Below are 23,028 nucleotides of genomic sequence, written 5' to 3' on the forward strand. Positions count from 1 at the left end.
TACGGCACAAAGGAAGTGTGCCAACCACTGTACAACCAAAACAGGCAGAGGATAACACTTTAGTTTCCCTGGTAGCTATCAGCGGCTATCCCTAGTTACCAAAGTATTTCAAAGTAAGTTCTTTGCAGTTACTTGCCCCAGTAGCGGATATGGCAGATGGGGGAAACTTGAAGTAACTGTGGGAAAGAGAATGCATGTGTACTGCGTTGTTGGTTGTCTTTGCAACAGCAGCACAAACAATACCACTTGGAGACGCTGGGGGGGGGAAAGTCGTCCGTTTCCACTTTAAAAAGGAACAAACTTGTGTTTTTGTATATTTTAGCCCGTGTAGTACAACTCTTGTAGTTTCCAAATTAGTCCTAACAGTTGTTCAAATCATACTGAAATAGTGTCAAGGATTTTGTGATCTGTGTTTTCCTAATTTTATGGCAACCATTTATTTCCTTTCATTTTATTGTTGCACTTTTAAGGCATAGGTTCCATTTTTTTCCAGTTTTTGGTTGCTGCAATAGTTTCTCCTGCTCATACTGGCCTTTAAAAGATCCTCTCTAAAGGCAATTTCAATGTAAGTGACAGGAGACAAAATCCAGACTCAAACACAAAAAATGCCTTCCAATTTAACACAGAAGATAATATGAGCCCTAAGCAGTCTGAGTTTAACAAACAAAAAAATACGACAAAAAAGAGCAGAAGATATCTACTTGTTTGTCAAACTCTGACTGCTGAAGTCTCGTATTATCTTTGGTTAAGGTCAGGAATGCATTCACAGAGGATGAGGACTGTGGATATTGTCCTTCATCACCTCCATTAAAACAGCTTTAGCATGGAATCTACTGTTTCATGTACATTTGGGAGTTTCATAAATCTGGGAAAAAAAGTGAACCTAGTTTATCAAATGAATCTACAATATAAAAAAGTATTTACAAAGTCTGTTATGCTCTGGTGAATGGATAGAAACCAGTGGCTGCCTGGATACCACAACTAAAATACAAATCTAAAACATGCAAAACCCCCAGTGTGACTTTAAAGTAAAGAGTCTTGTGGAGCTGATTGTAATTGATGCCTTCACCTTACTTTCCCAGTAGAACAATCCAACTAAAAGGAGAATTTGAGCGTAAAGCTTATAAGCTGTACTGATTAGAGTTTAAAGCGGTAAATTCAGCCTCTTTCTCCTTGAGCCTGAACGCCACAGTTTAAAGTTTGAGTGACAAATGCCTCTGGAGCGCCGTTAAAGATAAACAAGAAAGAGATGGAAAAAAAAAAACCACAGTGAAGATTAAAAACTTCTGTAAAGCACATGGAGTGATGTAATGCACATGAATCCAGATAAAGCACTTGACAATAAAGCAAGGGACTTCAATATCCCTGTAAAGCCAGAAAAAGAAACAGTAATCGCACATGAAAGCACATAATAACGCAAACAGATGCAAAGTAAAACTTTAAAGCTAAAGTGAATGCTGGTGAGACAACAGTGTTGTTGTTGTAGTTCAGTCCAACACATTTAACATAGAGACCTGCCATGATGAATTCAGTACTGTAGAAAAACATCCAGTGTGAACATGTGAACATTGAGAACAGTGAGCATTCACCTGAAGACATGAGCGATTTAAATGTAAAAGTTTTCATTCGAGCAAAACAAAGGCAAATATGACCTGTGTATGAGACATTATAATATATGAATACAATGACATAGGTTCTTCTATAGGCTGTATGGCTTCAGATTAAGGTTCACTGCACCAAACATTTCCCTTTGAGGTGCGAGAATGTTTGCCTGAAAAAAAACCCCAATGCATTTGGTTTTAAAAGTAAAAGTATGAAAATAGTGTTTATTTTCTTTTGGAGAAATTAAAAGTCTTTGGGATAATGTGAAGTTCTCAGGGATTTGATGTCTCTTGCTTTGAGGATTAATTTAAATGGAAAGTTTTTGTTTCCTTGTATTCGATCACATCCCCTCAAGTTATGTTAAAGGTCCAGTGTGTAGATTTGGTGGCATCTCACGGTGAGGTTGCAAAACTGAAACTTGACCTGCGTGCCAAATGCAGGAGACCTCGAGTGGCTTTATCCTCCCTGGAAGTGGACCCGCTCTGTACATAGATATAAACGGCTCAATCTAAGGTAACAAAAACAATTCTAATTCTCATGTGATTATAAACTAATGAAAACACAGTTATAATTATTATGTACAATTTCTACTAAGACGCCCCTAAACCCTTCACACCGGACCCTTAACCATCTTTTTTGACACAAAAAAATAAGCATCTATGCAGAGAGTGATGCATATACGCTCTGAAATACCCTGCTTTGCATTCACACAGTTACATGCATTCACAAGTGGAAGTAAGTTCAGACATTGATTACTTGCTGCAACCTTCCTGAAACCTCCGCAGGGCAGTTAAGGGTTACATGAGTAACAACTTGCCATTAAATAGAAGCCAAATCAAAGAGCGTCTGGGAAGATGATATAGAAATATTCCCCAACAGCAGCACGTTAAGTGACCATTCACAGTTTGAGAGAAACAGTCCTCGGGGATTCTTGTAGCTGCAGTTTACACACCATTTTAGAACCTCATAAATTCAACGCTGCATGTAAGTATCACTGTCCCTTAAGCAGCGATAAAAGGAGGATATGAAGATGGGGGAAAGTGCTGTAAGTCGTTTGGCTTGTCATTTCTGGGTTTTAAACAACCCTTCTCTCTTTGACCCCGTCCTTGTTGACATTTTCAGCAGTCCTCCACTGCGACACTCAGTCACACATGCTGACATTTCCGACAGTAAATTCAATTTGGTCCAGACAGGGAAATGAGAAACTTTAAGGTTTGACCCTCCCAACTCTCAGCTGTAATTATCCTTTTAGAAATTGGGAAGCAGGGAAATTGTCAGGGGCAGAAGGGACCAAATACGCTTGACAACAGTGCAAGTACGCTCATATTTGCACATTTACACACCAGGATTTACATGAGTGCATTTGTGCACAGACAAAATATCCTCTTACCCTCGCTATAGCAACCATAGCAAGCCATTTACAGACAAGAGGAGTTAAGGAAACTGAACAACCTGTCAGGTTCTTCTGCTCCTTCCCCTGGGCTGTAATGTGAGCCTTCTGGATGTAAGAGGATCAGGAAGGATTCAGTGGCCACTAACACCTAGAACACAGCCGGAAAACTGGAGCAGTGACTCACCCAGAGGAGGACTGTGTTTCAGTGTTTGCTTTGGATGGCCTGTATGGAGAAACTGCACTCATCTGTCGTCAAGTGACTTTGGTGAAAGAATACTTGTGGGTTTACAATCTACATGTTGTTGGCTGTGGCACACAAGGTGTTCAAACGGATATGGACCAGCAAATGATCACATTAACAACTTTTACTGACTCATGTCGTTACACTTAAATGAGCGGCCCCGTAAAAAGACGTGCAATTTATTTTACACACTGTACAACCGTATGCAGTAAAGAAAGATTTATGGTATCAAGAATACACAAGACTGTGTCGTCATGCCTGCAGTGAACGTTTCAGTCAGATGTGCAAAAACTCCTTTGTGACCAGTTATTTTAATGCCCGTGTTTAAACTAAGCTCTGAATTTGTGGTTTGCCTCAACGTGTTGCATGTTTACAAGATTACAAGACTTCAGTTTTAAAGGGTATTCATAAATATAGGATATTTTCATTAATTTACATATCTTACACATCTATACTGCATAGAATTACTTTTTTTTTGCCATGACATGCCTACAGTCTTACATTTCAAGAAGGTTAAGAGGTGCTGATGGATTCCTGTAAAATCAAACTTTCACTTGTCGTGTAATACGCTGAACAGTGACGCAGAGCAGGAATGCTTCTTGTAAAGGCCATTAAACTGAAGAATGCAAACAGGCATGTCAAAGGAAGTGAGCATTTGGATCTGATATACTGAAATCAGCTCATGTGGTCCTAAAGTTTAATATACGAGGAGTGTGAAGGTGACTGTTGGATGGGCACTTATTCGTTAAGTCAATATTAAGAAAGACATCTAGTCTAACAACTCCACCCCTATTTGAGTGAGTTTTAAAGGGTGTTCAAAAACTAAGGTATAACATATGACATAAAACATGGAGAATCAAGCATGATCACTGACATCAAAACCTGTCTTGCCCAAACACTCAACGTTTGTACGATCTGATTCCTAAAACTGTAAATAAAAATAGAATGCAATGTAGTGCAAATCCTTTCTGACATGTATTCAATTGCATACAGTACAAAGACAAGATGTTTGATATTAATTATCTGTACCTTTGTCTATGAGTTACCGTGGTTGTTTGGGGAGGTCCCTTCCTGGTAGAGCAAAAGGTGTGGCTGAGGATTCTTAAATCCTGGCGCCAACTCATTGGACCAAACCATGTGCTGCCATGTCATGGGGGGGATTTGGGTTTAGTTAGTTTTTGTAGTTGCCGTCCATTTTGGTTACCCCACTGTATATGGTCAATTTGTTCAGTTAACACCTTGTTAAGTTATTATATTAAGCATAGTTATGTTATGTTGACCTCTTTTATAGGCCTAGTTGTTGATTTCTTGGTTTGTAATTTTTCCAAACATTTTTTAGGGGGTAAATAAAAACCCACAATTTTGTTAACAACTCCTGCTTGGTCTCTAATAATTTACAAAAAACATTATATTTATCTTATCTTTGTATGGTATTGTATGGGCTCCGTATTATTGAATTGAACATGTGTTGAAAATAATTTGCAAATCATTGCATTCTGTTTTTATTAACGTTTTACACAGCATCCTAACTATTTTAGAATCAAGTTTGTTTGTCCAAACCTCTTTATACAGCAGTGAGGGATTTCTCAGGTCCATATAATTCCCTCTGCTGCTGCAGGACAAGGCCGCAGGTCTGTAAGCACAACTACAAAGAACTGTGGTTCTTTTATGAAGAGAGTAAATACATCCAGCTTTTAACCTACATCCCACCCACACTGGAACAAACTCTGATTGCAAACAGATGTTAGTACCCCTGAAATTAAAAATACATTTTTCAAAAAAGACAAAGATAAAAATGCACCGAGTGAAAAGGTCTGACATAAAATAAGGCCAAAGATATTAAACTACCGACTCTCTAAATGTTTGAATATCCAGCAATTTCAAGTGACAGAGTGAAAGAGCAGTTTCAGTGAGATACTGAATTAAAACAAGCACTTTAAAACCCAAGTGCTATGTTCGAAAAAGAAAACTGGATTAAAGCAGTTTGCTTTGTTGATGCAATTTAGGACTAGAGAGGCCCAGCATGTCTCAAAGAATGTAGCTTTGAAGACAGAAAGAATGGAAAAAAATCATGAACAAACATAAAAACCCAACAGCTACACAGTCATTAAAAAAAAAAACTGTCTGACACTAAAGTAAAAATGACATTATCTGACACTAAAACAGTCCAAACCTTTGGTAATGCATAGTTCTTTCCTGAATGTCTTAGACTATCAACCATAAACTCCACCATCTGTCAGACAGCAGCGACTGCTGTTCCGATCCCGTCTAAAAAAATAAAGAGCAATGATAACAACCTAATGGCTCTTTTTTTCTTTTCAGACAGTCTCCTTTCGCTTTTTGTTTCTGGTTTCGTACAGCATTAGCAGTTTTGGCTTGTTTGGTTTCTGAACCAAAGAGATTACTTAGAGCAGAGCAGAGCAGTGAAGCAGCCCTCTCTCCTCTGTGGAGGTGGGCATGCAGCCTGACCCCTCCGTATCCAGTCTGCCACATCAAGGCAGAAAGGGTTCATCCTCCTCTTCGTCCGCGCTGGGACCGGGGTCACTCAGGCACCTCATAAGCTTCTGCTGGTCTCTGCCTCCGTCTCCCTCGCCTGGCTTGTTAGGTCCACTCTGCCCTGAGGGAGGCTTCATCATCAGGCCTTGGTCCTCGTCCTGCTGCTGCTGGCCGGCCCGTCTTAACTCATCCATCATGTTGACAGAGTCTGGAGACTGAGGAGAGGCCAGGTCTACCTGGATGGTCGGCACATTGTCCGACGTCGGCTTTATGCTGTAGGCTTGTGGGTCTACAGGCAGGACAGAGGTACCATATCAGGCAATCAGCTTTAACATAACTTTGAAAAGGGATTGAATATTATTCCATGATGCCATCTGCGTGCATGAAAATAAGATATACAAGGGGGAGAGGAATGCAATCAACAAATATTAAGATCAACAAAGGTACCAATGTACAATGACTGCACAAACTTTTGGGATATTTCACAACACAACAAAACTAATGCCAAATAAGACAAGATGATTTATAATGCAACACATGCTGCAAATAATTCAACTTTTATATCCAAACTTAGAACGAAAAACACAAGCTGAAGTTCCAATATATCATGCTTGACTGTAATCTATAAATAGTGGGGAGGTAACTGTGCAGAAAGTCACGGTTTGGCTCATATCCACGTTCAGGAGTCACGGTTCGGTACATTGGGGGGAAAAACAGTCAGGATACTTTTGTCTTCATTTGTCAAAGACAGACATAATCCTTTTGGTGGGGCCTGAGGTAGCATTCTGCCCACTAGCAACTTAGGGAAACTTTTTCCATTATAAAAACGAGGAACATTTCAAACACTACTGTATTACTCTGTACTAATACTCAACACTTTCTCCAAAAGGTAACGGCTCACAATAAGCTGTAAAACTGAAAATTAACAGAATGAACCTGTGCAATAGGAGGAGTGATTTATTAGTTCCACCTTGGCTGTGTTTAAACATTCAAAGCAGCAAAACATTCATCATGCCCGTTATTGGCACATCTGGGTGATGCTGTCGAATGTGTGTTGTGCTTGTTTTTAGTCTCATGCTCTACAACAGTGTAGCAACTCTGACACATTGTCCTGGTCTTAACACACCTCTCCTCTGCTGCTGTTGTAGTGGACTGGGAACCAGCAGGTGAGTCTCCCAGCTCATGCATTTCATTTGCGCTCATTACAATGTACTTGACTGGAAAGACAATCCACTTGTTGTACTAACCTCAGTAACGATGCAACTAAGGATTATTTTCCTTGTGGATTAATCTGCTCATTAATTTCTCGATTAATCGATAAATTAATCTATAAAATGTTCCATAACTCAAAACCAGGGGTCGCGTTAACCAGATATTCTCAGTCATTGACCCTTTTTTTTTACAACAATGACCGGAAAATCTGAAGGCCGTCAGTCATTTTGTCCGGTTGCAGTTACCACCCCTGGCCACATGGTGGCGGAGTGCACAGCCAGTGGCTGCCGTTTTCACACTGCAGAGAAAAAGTCATTCATCTGCTTCATGTAGCGTTGTTGGGCCCTGGACACACCGGACACGTACTGCTGCGGAAGTCCTGCGAGTGTACTCGCAGGTGCTTGACTGTCCACACAGGCAGTGCATTTCTCCTGCGCTCTCCGTGCCGGTTAAACATCGACTCCACTCGTTTGTTCCCGTCAGTACTCGTTTTTTTCACTTCAACAGGTCATTTTAAACATGGGTAAGTCCATATTTCAATCATTTTTCATACCGTAATAAGTTAATTACAATTTGTCATTGCATATCCATGTATTGAGTGTGTTGGAAAAACACTGGGCATATTGTTATTGACCATTTTATTTATGTAGTTATGTCTGTAGGCTCGGTGACACAAAATTAAAATTGCAACAAAGTCATTAGGGTATTGAAAAATGTGTTTGGTTATGCACTGTTGTGTTATTTTAAATTATAAACACGGTATTTTACTGCTCTGCTCAGCGGCCTGTGTGGACAGTCAGATAGGTTAACATGGGCGCCGATTGAAAACTACCTCCGCTGCTGGGCGCTGCGCTTCGGTTCCGCGTCCAGTGTGTCCAGAATGGCACGGGTGTGTGGATGTCTGTTCATCTTTTCGTTCATGTCCTTATTAATGCACACTTTATAACTTGCTTGTTGGATTTATTAAAAACGAACGAATGAAAACTAAATATCTTTGTATATCTTAAAGGAAAATTAAAATGACCGGTAAAAATAGATTATGACTGGATTTTTATGACCCTGTCGGTCAAAATGACCGGCGACGAAAAAGTCTAGCGCAACGTCTGCTCAAAACAAAGGAATACGTCACACATCTATTTCCAGACAGGTGCATAGGAGAGGGACGAGCAGAGTAAACCTTGTAGAAAAGACTCACGTCCCACTGTCTACCTTGCAAACATACTGATTTTAATGCGACAACTTTTCGGTAACTAGACCTTCATCAGGCAAAAATGGTGAAAATATTTCTATTACCATTCACCAAAGTCCAAGACAATGCCCTCAAATGTTTTGTTTTTTGGGGGATTTATTTAATAGTTGACAACTAATCGATCAATCGGTTAATCGTAGCAGCTCTAATCTACATACCACGTATTCTCTGTGTGGCTGCGTGCACTGAACCGTGACCCCTGACCGTGATCTTCCGTAAAGACAACGGTTACAGCCCTGGTAAACATCTAAAACAACTCATCTGAGTTTGGCTTCATCAATCATGAGATCCGCTAATTAGTGATGGATAATTAATGAATGTTAACAAGCAACATAATTGACACATGCATGTTAGGGTCACTGTTAGGTTATCACAACTCAAAATGAATCTTCTCTAAGCCCACCACCTACCTGGACAGTTTTTGTCCCCTTTCTGCTGCTGAGCAGGTTTGAAATCAGTATCTCTGCCTAAAATGAAACCACACACTGGTTTACATGCTGGCTGCCACATGCAAACATATTTCCATCATTGGGGAAATATCTGTTACTGCAGCTGTGAACGGTGCTTTCTGCTGTGTTTGTTTTGTGAAAGCTGCCCATGAGCCTCACAATATATAATGTCTCATCCCAGTGGGTCCCGTCAGTGACATGGTATATTTTCTCCTATTGTTTCACATGGTACCTGTCAGTATGATGGTGGTAGCTATCGAGTGTTTGTGTTTGGCTGTGGCTAAGATGGATGTGTTTACCTGAGGCCAGTCTGGCTCTGCACATGGTGGGGGAGTCAGGGGGAGCAGGAGGCACCGTCAGGTAGTTATTCATGTCTTTTATCTGGGAAAACAGGCATATTGTTTGCTCATGAGATGATTGCGCCGTCAGCATGTAATCACAATGTAGCAGTTACACAAAGCAACCTCCGTACAATGTATACAGGAAATACACATTCTGCCTCCTTTAATTGTTTGGGAGGCGCTGCAGCCAAACAACAACAGTTCAGTAATTCACCACTGATCAATATCTCGGAGAAACTTCATTTAAATAATGTGCTTTGGTAGTCAATGCAGAAATCCTCTTGAGTCTCCAGTTGCTTCTGGCACATTCAATTTACCCCAAAACAAGAGTCTACTTTCATTATGTAATTACAGGCTGATGAAATGAAAGTTTGTGGTAGGGCCACTCAGCCGTGCGAATAAATCAGCCCCTATTTGTGTTGGGAAAATGAATTTAGGCGACTGAAGGTAGAGTCTAATTAGAACACTAATCATAGTTTTTGCTGAATCATTTAACTGATGGTGGCCTGGTGTGAAACGAGAAGAGCTGCTCTTCATCTGTCTACTGTGTTTCTCCTGATTTTTTCACCTGATTTTTACTTTGTTATACACCAGATCATATGACGTCTCTGTTGCACAGTGACATCACAAAATGTCTTCTTTAGCATTGACTAATCAACAGAATGTGTATTGATCAACCCTGCTGTGACCCGGTGTCAATGACATTCGACAAAGCAGACAGCAGGATCTGACTGATTCATGATTTAAGAGGTGTAGCCCTCGCTGAGGCCGATAATCGTACCTTCTTCTCCAGCTCGATCATCTTTTGCTTCTTTATAAGGAAGTCACCCAAGCCGTCCTCATATGGATCAGCCACCAGAGTGTGTCTGTTGTAGGAGCGCAGCTGAGAGAGAGAAGACACACAAAGCATCTCAGTTTAACTGTGCAATTTAATTATTAAGATAAAATATTAAAGCAAACAAAAGAGGTTTTTGGCATGTTTTATTTCTGTTTATTTCAAAAGCCCTGTAAGAGTTAAGCCCATATTTATGTTTGGTAAGAATTTCTGTGTTGATATGACATCATATAAGTTCATATCATTATAGTTATGTTTATCTTTACTTTATTTATATGTTGGAATGCAGGCAAAAGTTATTTACAACAGGTATGGTGCCATAAGGCAGTTTAGTGCTCATGACAAAAAGAGAGTGTGGACAAATTCATGTGTAAAAAGACAACGTGAACTTTGTGTTTGTGATAAGTTGTTGACCGTGTTATGCGGTGTTGAAGTATAATAACAAGTGATATGTGAGAATATATAGAAATAGGACATGGAGTTTGTAGTGGACTGTCAGAGATGTAATTTTGGAAGGACTTGACATGCCATTTTGTTTTCTTTTTTGCACTCTCAATAAACCCCGTTCAGCGTTTTCCCTGCCTCAGTTGAGTACTGTGGAGCTCCAGAAAAGGAACAGAAACACAAGTCAAAACCAAGACATCACACAAACTTAGTGTCCTTGGAAATGTGGTATGTTGCAATGGCCACTTCAAGACCTGCAGACGACAAAACAAGGTCTCTACAGCTTAAAACAAGTTAGATTTAAGACTTTATAATGCCACTCTGAATGAAATTTAAGGGCAATTTTACAATAACCAAAATTGAAGAAAAAAAAATCAATTCATGAGATTTAAAGATAAATTTGCTGAAATGTAAAACGTAAAACTTTTGTCTATGGTGGAGACGAGGGTAGAACAAACTGGGAAATACTTGGTATTTGGTGGCAAGTTTTCTTGGCAATTTTGTGTTTCTCACTCTGCATGTGGTATTCCACTGCTTTGTTTCCAATCGTACTGAGTTTGGCATTAAGTACAGTGTGCCTTACATGCATTGCACCTTTCAGCCACACAATGAAATCTTGATTAAATCGCAAATTTTCACTGAATTTGCACTTCCCTGTGTCGTCCTGGATACAGTAACAGCTAGCTAACAGACAGTGGATCCTCTGCTCTGGGCATCCTGGCCAGGAACAAAATATGAGTGCTGTTGATTCCACTATCCTTAACTGCATGATGTTAATGCAAAAAACATTCAGCAAATCATTTAAGAAAAAAAAAACAAAAAAAAAACCCAAAACTTTACCAATTATTTTGAGATTTTAGAATTCGACGTCAGATAAAAATGATTTATGAAACCCTACATCCCATGCCTGAGTATTTTTAAGACTTTTAAAAGACTGATTTAAGACACTGATACAAATTAAGACCTTACTTTTAGACTAATGAATTCAATTCCTTGTAAGACTTTTTAAGGATCCACAGGAACCCTGATAAAAGCACATTTGTGGAGGCCATTTTGACCACAAAGGAACAATGCTCTTAGCCTGTGCAAATCAATGAAAATTGCTTTGCTGTGTCCCTAAAAATCAAAGTCAGTATCAGTCAGTGTATGAGGAGCTACTGATTTAATTCTAACTCCAGCAATCAATACACTACAGCCTAATATGCCAGAGGTACCAGTGGTGTCAGTGCAAATCAATACAAGTAGTGACATGCTCTGAACTCCCAGTAATACAAGACAATACATCTTTAGCTGACACAAATAAGATATGTCTTATTGTTCATGTAGCAGTGTTACCCTCATTCGTGTCCTCTGAAGGTTACTCCTGAGGATTTTCCTGATCTCCTCCTCTCTGCCTTTAGGCAGCTGGGGCAGCACTCTCTCTGCAGGTTTGGCGGGAGGAGGCTTCTTGGGCTGGATGTTCCTGAGAAAAGTGGGGGAAAAATCTATGACTACATGCAATACAGACACACACACACATCATGTGTGCTTCTGTAAAAACACATGACAATCAACGACGTGATAATAATGAAACCACTGAAATCAGAATTTCCTTAAAAATGTCCTTCTAGTATCGACTGATCAGATGACTGACAGCGAGTGTCGAACAGTGTGAGCTGTCAGTAACAGCTCGTGTAACTGAGCAGCCAGTGTTTTAGAACAGACACCAGGAAAATAATCTATCAGCTCAACAGTAGCTCTTTCTGTAACGGATACTCAGTATCAGCAAAGTAAGTGGCTTGTTATCTGTAAAGTGATGCTATTACTGTTGTATCTGGCACTGCTGAATTAATTTCACAGACAGGTTTGACCTTGTCCACTCTTGGTTTGAGAGCGGTCGAGTGGGGAAGAAAATATAATTTCTACTGAGATCAAAGTGGTGAGCAAAGTAATTGTGACCTCTGAGGATCCCAACCAGTGTATCCATCTGTCTCCAGCTTTTATTTACATAAAACATTTAGCAAAGACGGACTCACACTGGGAATTAACACTGACCAAGGCTTAATTTAACAATTTATCACTGACTACTTCATCCTGCAGATGTGAAATTAATGAGGCTGATGCAGCTGTGTACAGTGGGTGTTTTTAGAGGTTACAGCATACGGGCACCCTGGGTAATGAAAACCACAAACTCCTCGCCACTTGCAACATGACAGGTGAGGTGATGATGACAGTGCTGTTAATGTAATAGCAGCTACAAAACAGCTCACAACTGTGACCCATCGGTGCTCCTGTAGTGTTGTGCTCTCTTAAAAAGAGATTTTCAGTCGATATAACTATAGAAATGAAACAAAACTTAAGGAGTTATAAAAGCAATACGCATTAAACATGAAATGACAGACTGCAGAGTGCAGTGTAGGTCATGTAAAACAACGTGTGAAAATAGAACTGTTACTTCCTGTTCCATTCAAGGCTGTGACAGGAACTACTGCAGTTACCGTAATTCTGTTTATATCATGTTGGCATGTTTATTATTATGCGTCCAAGTTAACTCAAATACATGAGCATTGCATTATGAATTATCAATTAATTTAGCAATAAATGTATTTTTAAATCATTTAAATTGCCTTCTCTTGGTATCATAGTGATGAACTTTACAACACAAATCTGCAGCTCCTGTCGGCTGTATGGAGTTGTATTGCTAGATACGGCCCACTGTTAAGCTTTCCGGATGCAGCTGCACTGTTCTGGTTCACTCTCACTTCTCTCACAGTGTTATTTTTGCTCTTAAAACCAACTGCACTCCCTGCTCGGCACCAAACAGCAGACAGACACAGTTAGCTGCTAGCTGGTGAACACAGAGCAGCATTTAGCAGCTAAAGAGCCAGGAATTTCCCTCAGGAGTTGGTAGAGACCAAATATGCAGCTAGAAGAGAGTTAATACTGGACAAAAACACTACTCCAAGTGAGTGATGATGTTGCTTTTTAACAGCTAGATGTGTACATCAGAAACTATTTACTAACAAGTTCACAGTATCAACTTAAAAGCTGACAGGTTATGTCAGTGTTGTGTTGACATTGTTCCCCCCTAAATGGCCATAAAAGTCAGTTATTGCAGGATTAAGGACTTTAGTCTGGACGTTTTGGTATCCTGTGTGTGGTAACTCAGAGTACGAGAGACTACAGTACTCACTGCATGGAAACTGTGGAAGGCACAGCAGAGGGCAGCTTCACTCCCCCTCCGCTCTCCACAAGCTCAATGGCCTGTTTCATCTCCATCTTGTGGTAGAAGGCGATGAGCTGTGGCTCCTTGGAGCGCTCGCCTGCAATCAGGCACTTCTTCACATACTTCTTGTTGAAGCGGTTCAGTCTGGGGGGAGGAAATGAGTTACAGATGAATACAGAGAACAGGGGAAAAGGACAGGTATGTGAGTGAGAACAGGTCAGAGACAGATGTGAGAGGTTTGACACATGGTGCATAGTAGAGGGAGAAAAGACATTACATGTGGGAATCGATCACTGACAGCAGTAGTTCCACATTTAGAGTGGAAATCAATGTAGAGCTAATGTGTATTCTCTCAAAGGATAAACCAATTAGATTATAACAGAAAACAATCAATGACCATTTTGACAAATAATAAAGGGAAACTTTCACTCACTGTTTTACTCAGTCAACAATTTAATGATTTATGTGTAAAAATATTACTTTGCATTTTCTGTGATGATGACAACAAAAGTTTAATGTCAGGTAAATATAAAATCCATACTTGTCCTTCCAGTGGTGGTGTCCGTAGTGTCCACAAATGTCCTCGATTCCAGTGAGTAGGTGGTCGAGGAACTGGGGATAAAAAGAGGCAGAAAATTGTCTTTTAAAAAGGAGACGAACAAAAACAAACCAATGCCATTTAGAGCTCTTTAATTATTGAAAGACTAATTTCCTCCTTGTTTTCCTTTTCTTAAATGTCCGTATGTAGAGTAGACCACTTAAAGGCAAACTGTGAAATGTGTTTTTGGTGTATAAACTGTCATTTATGACAAACAAAGTTAATTAACTGTATTTAGGTACACACTAGCACAGAAGACGTTACGCAGCTGCATCTTGTCCGTTTCGCTTCACCAGTTACCATTCCTCACAATAAAAACACCCTGCAAGGTAAGACTGCCAACATCATTATCAACAACAGCAGGAGATAAGCTTTAAAATGGAAGTCGGGGGAGAAAACCAGCAGCCAGGTGACTGAACGAACAGTGTTCATTAGCTGTGGCAGCACGCCTGCTCAGAGAACCACAGAAATGTACAGATGCATTTGTTGTTCAGACTGCAGCCGGCCACAGGTCGCCCTGCTGCTCTGACTAAGCCTGCAGATGACAGGCTGACAGGCAGAGTTGCTATGGGAACACGTCATTAAGCAGAGCCACAGAATTTACTTCTGCTTTGTCACAAGAGACTGATTTATGTAAAGGCTGCCCGGCACTGCTGGGGCGGAGGTGAAAAAGTCATTTTAAAAAGTGGCAACTGTATGAAAAGTTTTTATAGGCTGTCAGGTCTAAAAGATTAATGGTGAGACAATACAGCAGTATATTATGAAGCATTCTCCTCTGGTTATATCTGGAGACTGGGTCATAAAAGTATTCTTCTTTTCCTACCAACACTTTAACTCCTCTCACCAGTTTACTCTGTTAGCTTAATATGTTTTGTCATTTGGACATGGTAATGGTACAGGTATACATGCAGCTGTGTGTGTCACACTTTTTAGCCATTACTAACTTCTACTATCCCACAAACTACTGGACCCATCAGCCTAATATTTTATGTGCACATGCTTGACTGTATGCTTAGAAGCACTAGTGATTGAGGAGATTCACAGTGGTTGAAAACCTGTTTCATTGACAGTTTTATACCATCACTAACTGCTGACCCCTCACTCCTCTGAAAGCAAATTCACATAGGAACAGGCATTACCAGCAATCAACCAGGCTAAAAAACAAGCTTTACATTGTCTGTTGCAGACCACTTTTTGGCCTTTGTTGTTGCTCAAAAATCGACATCCACAAAAAATAAAAAATTGGTCTCATTTTAAACTGGAGCATCTGCAGATGAATTCCATACCTGCTATGTTATGATACACTAAAGTTAAGCACAATACAAGATAATCAAATCCCTGTTTATGTTATCTTCCCCGCCATTTTGACTGTGAGGGAGCCGTGAGGGACAACTGAGTGAGCTTCAACTTCTTTCTTTAGGAAGAGGTTAATTGGACATTGTTTGCAAGGTTTGTTTCCATATAGCCTGTCTAACTCTGGTCACACCTTGATAATGTAACCTGCATATTGTCTCACCCTCATTCCACTACTGTTATGCACAGACGCTGGACAAACAGCCAGCTCTGCATTCCCTGTTCCCCACTGACATGACCCCAGACACACCTGACAGAGATCTACACTCAACTTAGTACACTTTTTTTAGTTAAAAAAGAAAAAAATTAAATATTCTACTCAGGTGCACAAATGTTATGATCCATACGTGATTGTTACACAAGGTTACCAGTGTCATTGTGAGCAACATTTTGTAGTCGCTAGGCATTCTGGGTTGTGATTTAATCCCCACCACAGTTATAAATACACCAAGTTAAATCACTAAAAGTGATCCACAGCATCTCCGTAACAGATGGACAGGTATGTCACCTGGCCACTTGCCAGAATAAACACATAAATACATTCACAGCCTCCACACCACAGGACGAGGTAGCACTCTTAGATTTAACACTACATCCTGGCCCAGTGTGACTGTTTTGCCAGCCAGCTCTGTTAACACTAATCACCGGTGTTATACAGCGGAGGAGACATTAGGACAGACTGTTCTTTTAGCCTCGAGCACTGGCAACTTAGTGGAAAGCCCCAGGGGAGGCTGTGTGTGTGTGTCTGAGCTGTATTAATAGCTGTAAAACACTCAGGGATTGTGGAGCATGGTGGTCAGTCACAGATGTTTGAGCACCAAAAACTGTGTGTTCAAGCTATATTTAACTAGATGGTAAAATTGTTGCAGTTATGAAAGGGGGAAACAAAGCTGTCATGTTCTCATTCACTACGCTGTGCAAGTATACTGCTATAACATGAAGTACCACCATACAGCCAGCAGGTGGAAGCAGCCATCTACATTTGAAAACAAACTTAATGGCCTCTGATTCTTGCTACTGAAGAAGGACGTGACATTTTACATAACTACAACTAAAAGGAAGGTGTAACACCATCAGAAAATCGATCCCATATCAACATTCAAATATTTGCTGTGTATTTTTCGATTTCAAAATGTTATATAATGGCATTATTATTTGTTATGTTTGTACTTCTGCAAAATAGAAGGCATGGCAGGAAGTGACTACATTGATGTGGCTTAACAATGAGGCTCTGTGAAAAAGGAAGCTGATGAAATTATAAGTATTTTCTATGTGTATCACATTAATTTATACAGAAGATGTCATGTGGTTCAAAACATTTCATTTCATTTCGAAGGCTCTGAGTTATTAATATGTATAAACCATCAAGACATCATTCTGATCATGAAAGCTGAAGGGAGAGGTCTTACCTGGGTGTGGATTTCCTCATTAATCGACCGCTTGGCCTCCTGTTTCTTCTTCACTGCCAGCAGCTCCACCAGGGGTTTGATGGTCATGCCCTGCAAGAGGGATGAGGGGAACAAAACATAATCCATTATTCACCTCCTGACCTTAGCTAAAGGCGGATGGTAGGCTCTTATCACCAACTCTGTGTAAGAGTGAAATGAGACGGTTGCATGTGGATTTTCAAGGGCTTGTATCCTAAATGTTTTATAATCTTTGTGTGTGGCTTACAGATAACAAACTGAGCGACGACGCTTGAGTTTTAATTCACTGAAGTCAAGCAGAAACTAAGTAGTATCACACTTCACTAGCTGGCACATTTCCCAAGTTCTGCAACGGCTTATTAACAAACACAGCAGGTCTTCACACAGCTTTTCACAACAAACTGTTTGTCGTTACTGTAAATCTCTCAACACTTAAGAGGGTGACAACATGTGGAAAATTACAGATTTAAGCATTAAAGATCTTTAATAAACCTGCAAATCCACGTCCAAGCGAAATCCTTCTTATTATCAACAACTCAAAACATTACTTTGTGCCTCCACTGTTCCCTGGACAGACTTCTTTAAAGTATACAAGCAGGTGAGATGTAAGACACAAAGAGATGTTTCTTGCAAGCGTCAGAGAAATCCAGAACTGAACCTACAATGCTCTGTGGAGATTTATCTATTTTCAGTTACAGTAAAACCAAGTGTTATCTTCAAAGCAGCAACTTGTTCGCACGGGGGTTTGATGATTCTATTCTCAAGAGAAATGTGGCTGCAAACACAACTGCTAAGTGAATGCATCACCAGTTTGAATTGTGTGTACTCATTGTGTTTGTTCCTGTGTATACAGTTGTAAAGCAGGAATTGAAGTGCTTCTAAACACTCATCCCACGTTAATAAGCAAACAACTCAGATGTTAAAGCTGAAACAGTCTTTTCCTCTTTTTCTGGCACCAGAAATTTTTTCTTTTATTCTCAACAGTTGAAAGTATGTTTCAAACCTAACCCCACTGCTGTTTTACTAGAAGAACACTGTACTCATGTGTAATGACAAGGTGTATTTCTGGTCAGCTATGCACTGCCACAACAGAGTGTTGCCAGGAACATAAAATCAAACTGTGATGTTTGGGTACTGTTGAATTATAACCAGTCCTGTGTGTGTGCATGTGTGTATCAGCCTCTCTGCACCTGAAACCCTGAGCATATCATTCTGCTCCCTAAAGAGATTAAGCCAGCCATCTGGTTAACTTAGCAGACTCAAGTGGATGACAGAAGATTCCTGCTCTTTCATAATATCCAGTCCTGCTTCCCCGCATGTATGCCAAGGAATCTACACTCATATCACCTCGTGCTTATTTCTATTCAAACGCGCAGATCGCACATAAAGATAGTCACTGACAACATTAATTCATGCCTTCACCCTAAACAAGAAGGGAGTTAATATTTCATTATTATCTATCCGGTTAACTTATCTCAAAGTCAACAGATTTTTTTAAATGGGCTTTTGGCTGGATGCCTGCAATAACAAGTGGGGTTAACACAAGTTTGAGAGACTTTAAGGTTCCATGACATAAAATACGTCAGTAAATACCTCAGCTCTTAAATTCTGAAGCCTTTACTTGTTTTAAAAAAGGTGGTTGCTAACAAATGGCTAAATGGCTTCTGGTGATTCCACTTATGTTTTAAAAATAATAAAAAAAGTATTTATTTGTGATTATTATCTTGCTGAACAAACATGTATATATCATAAACAAAATCCAATGGAAAATTTCCCATCTGTTTTTTGCCGAGGAAACCAGGGCAAACTTAACTGCCAGGTCGGCTTATTAAAACAAAGGTAATTCCTAGGGCTGCCCTGTAATAGTCAACCAAACGTTAGTCGACCAGAAAGGTCATTACTCTGCAAGATTTCATTGGTCACTTAGTAGCAGGGGGAAAAAACAAAAAAAACAACAACGTGAAACTCTATTTGGAGCTGCACTGTGTCAAAAAAACAACAAAACCTATATGACTGGACCATGTGGGAATTTAATTTGAAAGGACAGACATAGGAAGAGGCCACGCTCAGCAGTCAGACAGGAGTCACAAACCAATCACAGCCAACAGACATATTTCCCTTCTTCAGTAAATATTAATTCTGATAAATATGGAAAAGTTGATCATGTTAGTGCAGGGCTACCCAGAGTTTTACATCTGTCCCATGGATGGTAGGCCTACACACTTATAAACAGCTCCTGGGAGAAGATCAGCTCTGCACTCTTGATTTCAGGTAAACAGGTACCGTGCTTGATAAGGTTGCTTAGCAATCTCAGATGCAATCTGCCACCGTACTCTTAAAAGCTGGCACAAAAAGGTCACAAAAGTAGCGCCCAGTGCCTGACCTCATGTTTTCCAGGCAGTTAAAGACACAGCAATTTTACACTCCCTGATTTCCAGGGCTGGTACCTGTGGTTATTCCACAGGCTAGTTAATAACAAAGGAAATCCAAAGTGTGGGATCATTTTGGGAAGGTGAAGGACGAACCCAAGGTGATATGTAAACTCATCTTCATTGGTCGACTACAAACACGACGTATCATCTGAAACATGGAAGTAGCTACATGCCCATTAGCCACTTAGCACAATCATTACTGCTTTGCCGACAGCGTCATTAACAGGCGGCTCGCTCAGTGTGTGATGTGCACTTGTAGATAAAATATAGGCCTATATTAATGAAGGTTCATTAGTACGGTTTTGTATTTCTCTGTAATGTAGCACAGTGTTAACAATGTTACTGATACTATTCTTTCTCACACCTTCAACTCAAACCATTGTGTTGCCCCACCCAAAATATAATTTTAAAACGTAAATTAATACCATAAACACGTGGGCGACTTGTCGACTAATGGCCCTAAATGATGACTATTGGTCGACTAGGAAAGTTATTAGTCGAGGGCAGCCCTGGTAATTCCTGCAGCAGTCATATTCTGTACCTCTGTTTTATTGTGGGGGAAATGTTGTCTCTTAGAAAAGACCAGAGACCTGTTTTCAGTTGGATGAACAATGAATCCTCATCTCTCTATGCTTGTGAAGATGTTTGGTCCTCATAAATAGAGAAATATGAAATTATTTTCTCCTCTACGGCTGGATAATGAATGAAGCATTTTTAAATAAATGGTCTGAATACTTACAATAGTTATATTGACAATACATCAGAAGTAAGCCAGATATTAAAACACTGTTTCTTACATCAACTATTATCAAGAAAATCTGATAATATATCATGCTGAAGATTCTTACTTCATATTTCCTGGACTAGCTCTCTGCATATAAAAATACACACTCAAGCTCACTCTTACTCACAGAGTCATGCTTTTAAATAGCTCCATATTGCAGGTGAAAGGAGCATCTACCCTCTCCCTCCTGGTCTGCATCTGTCTCAGCATCAGACTGCCAGAGCTGAATCCAGCAGCATCAATAAAACATGTTTCTGATCTCGCCTCTGAGGGGAGAGAACACGTCTTCAGGGTTTTATTTTAGCTGCTTCCATTCTGGGTCCGATTCACATCCAAGAATCATCCTACACTTTCACTGGGAGGCTAGTTTATCCGACACCGCAGGGCTGAGGCAGTTTATGGTGCTGTGTTTGTTTTGTTAAGGTTCATTCCGTGAGAAGATTCAGCCGGAGTGTGTCTCTACATAAAACATATTTTGTATTCCTTCGGCATATGTTTCACATTTGATGCGTAAATTATTTCACCTGCCAGTCCGTCTGTCTGGCAGCATACTTCAAAGCAGATGTTGAAATTACATTTTCTTGACCGAGCTAGAGTGGTTTACTTCAAGACCAAGACGGTCTGACCACTTGATGTGACATCAAATAGGCAAACCTGTGTTCCTTCATGTCCAATTCCCAACAAACATTTAACTGAATGGTTGCAAATAAAAAGTTTGTTCTGAGGCAGACTGGTGTCATTTGTGTACCTTGTGTTTGTTTGTCTGTGTGAACTCAAACGGCGATGATTGCGAAAACTCAATTTAGACTTAACAGGCAAATATGCATCACAAAAAAGGAGATTTTTAAAAACCAATATAGTTGGTGATGAAAGACGCAATGAAATGGGTGACATACAAAAGGCATGAATAGGGGCGTCGGTGGCTTAGAGGTAGGTGTTGCCGCAGTGGCCCGGGTTCGACTCCAGCCTGTGGCCCTTTGCTGCATGTCACTCCCTCTCTCTCTCCCCCTTTCACACTTAACTGTCCTATCGATTAAGGGCAAAAATGGCCCAAAAAATATTTTTAAAAAAACAAAAAACAAAAGGCATGAATAAAACCCACAGTCTCAAACATGGAACAGTGAAAGAGTCAAAACGCAGAAATCTCTTCACGTGTGCTCTGATTGTGGTCATGAAAACATCCCATAATAAGGTTAAGATTTGAGGCAGGCTGAAAACAGCAAGCCAGGCTGAATGACACATTTTCTTCTTCAAATAGGAAATACTAGGTACTCGTACCTGAACAAAGACAGTGAAGAAGATCACAGTGATGATGGCAGTGAGGAAGATCTCTCTCATGGCAAAGTGTTCCTTCTTCAGCAGGAAGCCAAGGGAGAAAGCGATGGCACCTCGCAGGCCACCGTAGGCAACAATAAACTGGTCTTTGGTGGTCAGCTTGACGATGCGGAACTTGTTGATCACGAAGGTCAGACCAACCACACCTGGGGACGACAATGTAATGTGAAAGCAAGTTTGGGGTTTGTGACTGTGTATGCATTTTACAGACTGAGATCTTACAGTGTCCTTTCTGACATTTTAAGATGCCAGTGCTTGCCATTATGATAAGACCATAACAAAAAAGTATACCTAAGTCAAAATAACACAATTTTTGTGTGCTGTTCACACAGTCGTTGCTTTGATTTATTTTCACATAACGACACTTGATGTAGCCAGTCCATCACAGTGAAAATCTTATCTGCTTTTCTCCCCCAAAAGCATGCTTGGTAATGCGTTGTCCCTTTTTTCCAAACAATCTGCACTTGTGGATATGGTGTTATTATAGTGGAAAACCCATCTCCAGCAAAGTCTGCTATTTGAATTTGGAATAAATGAAAACCAACTGCAGCCTGGAAGATTAAAAACACTAAAGCATTCTTTGGAAAGTAGGTCACAGCACTGCAAAATATGTCATTTGCAATAAACAACCAACAAAGAAGTGCCTGTTATGAGGACCAGGAGATATAAAGTTTCCAGCGTCCCTGCTGCCATATACATGTTAACAATAGATACTTAACTGTTGTCAGTATATTGCTTATTTGCACTGCAGAACTTCCAACTCAACCACTCTGTAAACTGTGAGTGCTTTCACACCTGCCCTGTTTGGTTTGGTTCAGTTGAATTCTAGTTTGTTTGCCTCCTAACTGTGGTTCGTTTGGGCAGGTGTGAACATATCAGTCACACTCGGGTGCACGCCAAAACAACCGGACAGACATTCTCGAGGAGGTGGTCTTGGTCCAGTTACTACCAAACTTTGAGGTGAGAACGTGTTCCGACCACAGAACTGCAGTACAGCCCTGTAAGGGACACTAAAGACACTTTGGGCAACCTATAACCTGCAAAACCATTGCAATGATCATTTAACTGACAGGAACTGACAAAGAACTGCTGAGTTGTTTTCCATCACAAGATCTTGTCTCATGTGATGCAACTTAGATATGCATGACTAGTGACTGCAACAACTCAATCACAGACAACATATTAGGGTTTGGAACGTCTACTCAAAGCCTTAACAGCTCCTCACACTAAGAATGTCAAATAAAGAAGTCAGGATGCACGAATGAATGTGCCTCATCGTTCTTTCACTTTCAATCTCTCTCTCTCTCTCTCCAGCAATGTAAATTTCTCTAGTATGACAAATCATCAACAGAAGGACTTGTGACAGACTGATGTCAACACGAAATCCTTTGCAGCGCTTCCTCTCACACACTGACAACTTCACGATGGAACCTGATGGTGAAATTTAGTCCTGTCAGTGTTTCCAGTTCCCTTTTCTCCACACAAAGACAGCCTTTTTGTGTAACTTGCAACTCACTTCAAAGACTACCAGAATACACTTATCTACTTAGAAAATAAATTCTCAGCAAGTTTACTTGTGCGCTTTTTGGTTTGCAATTAAGCCCCGTTACTGAAGAATCTGTTAAATAAAGC

The 23,028-nt window shown here is 40.2% G+C and overlaps 1 protein-coding gene across 2 annotated transcripts in view; it reads right to left on the reverse strand.

The window, feature by feature from the left end:
* Positions 1-257: 257 nt before the first annotated feature.
* The window catches only part of slc9a1a (solute carrier family 9 member A1a), a 40,009-nt gene continuing 17,238 nt past the window's right edge, over positions 258-23,028 (reverse strand). Inside the window, exons 5-13 of one of the 2 annotated variants that reach the window (XM_049582504.1) lie at positions 21,340-21,542; positions 16,828-16,917; positions 14,009-14,079; positions 13,435-13,611; positions 11,598-11,724; positions 9,765-9,866; positions 8,942-9,023; positions 8,604-8,660; positions 258-6,021 (exon numbers count right to left, since the gene is read on the reverse strand). In XM_049582504.1, the coding sequence (XP_049438461.1) occupies positions 5,729-6,021; positions 8,604-8,660; positions 8,942-9,023; positions 9,765-9,866; positions 11,598-11,724; positions 13,435-13,611; positions 14,009-14,079; positions 16,828-16,917; positions 21,340-21,542 (1,202 nt within the window). In that variant the 3' untranslated portion in view covers positions 258-5,728. The remainder of the gene's footprint in view (positions 6,022-8,603; positions 8,661-8,941; positions 9,024-9,764; positions 9,867-11,597; positions 11,725-13,434; positions 13,612-14,008; positions 14,080-16,827; positions 16,918-21,339; positions 21,543-23,028) is intronic. The other variant, XM_049582505.1, reaches the window with a different exon arrangement.

Source organism: Epinephelus fuscoguttatus, linkage group LG8 (genome assembly GCF_011397635.1).
Source record: "Epinephelus fuscoguttatus linkage group LG8, E.fuscoguttatus.final_Chr_v1".
Taxonomy (NCBI): domain Eukaryota; kingdom Metazoa; phylum Chordata; class Actinopteri; order Perciformes; family Serranidae; genus Epinephelus; species Epinephelus fuscoguttatus.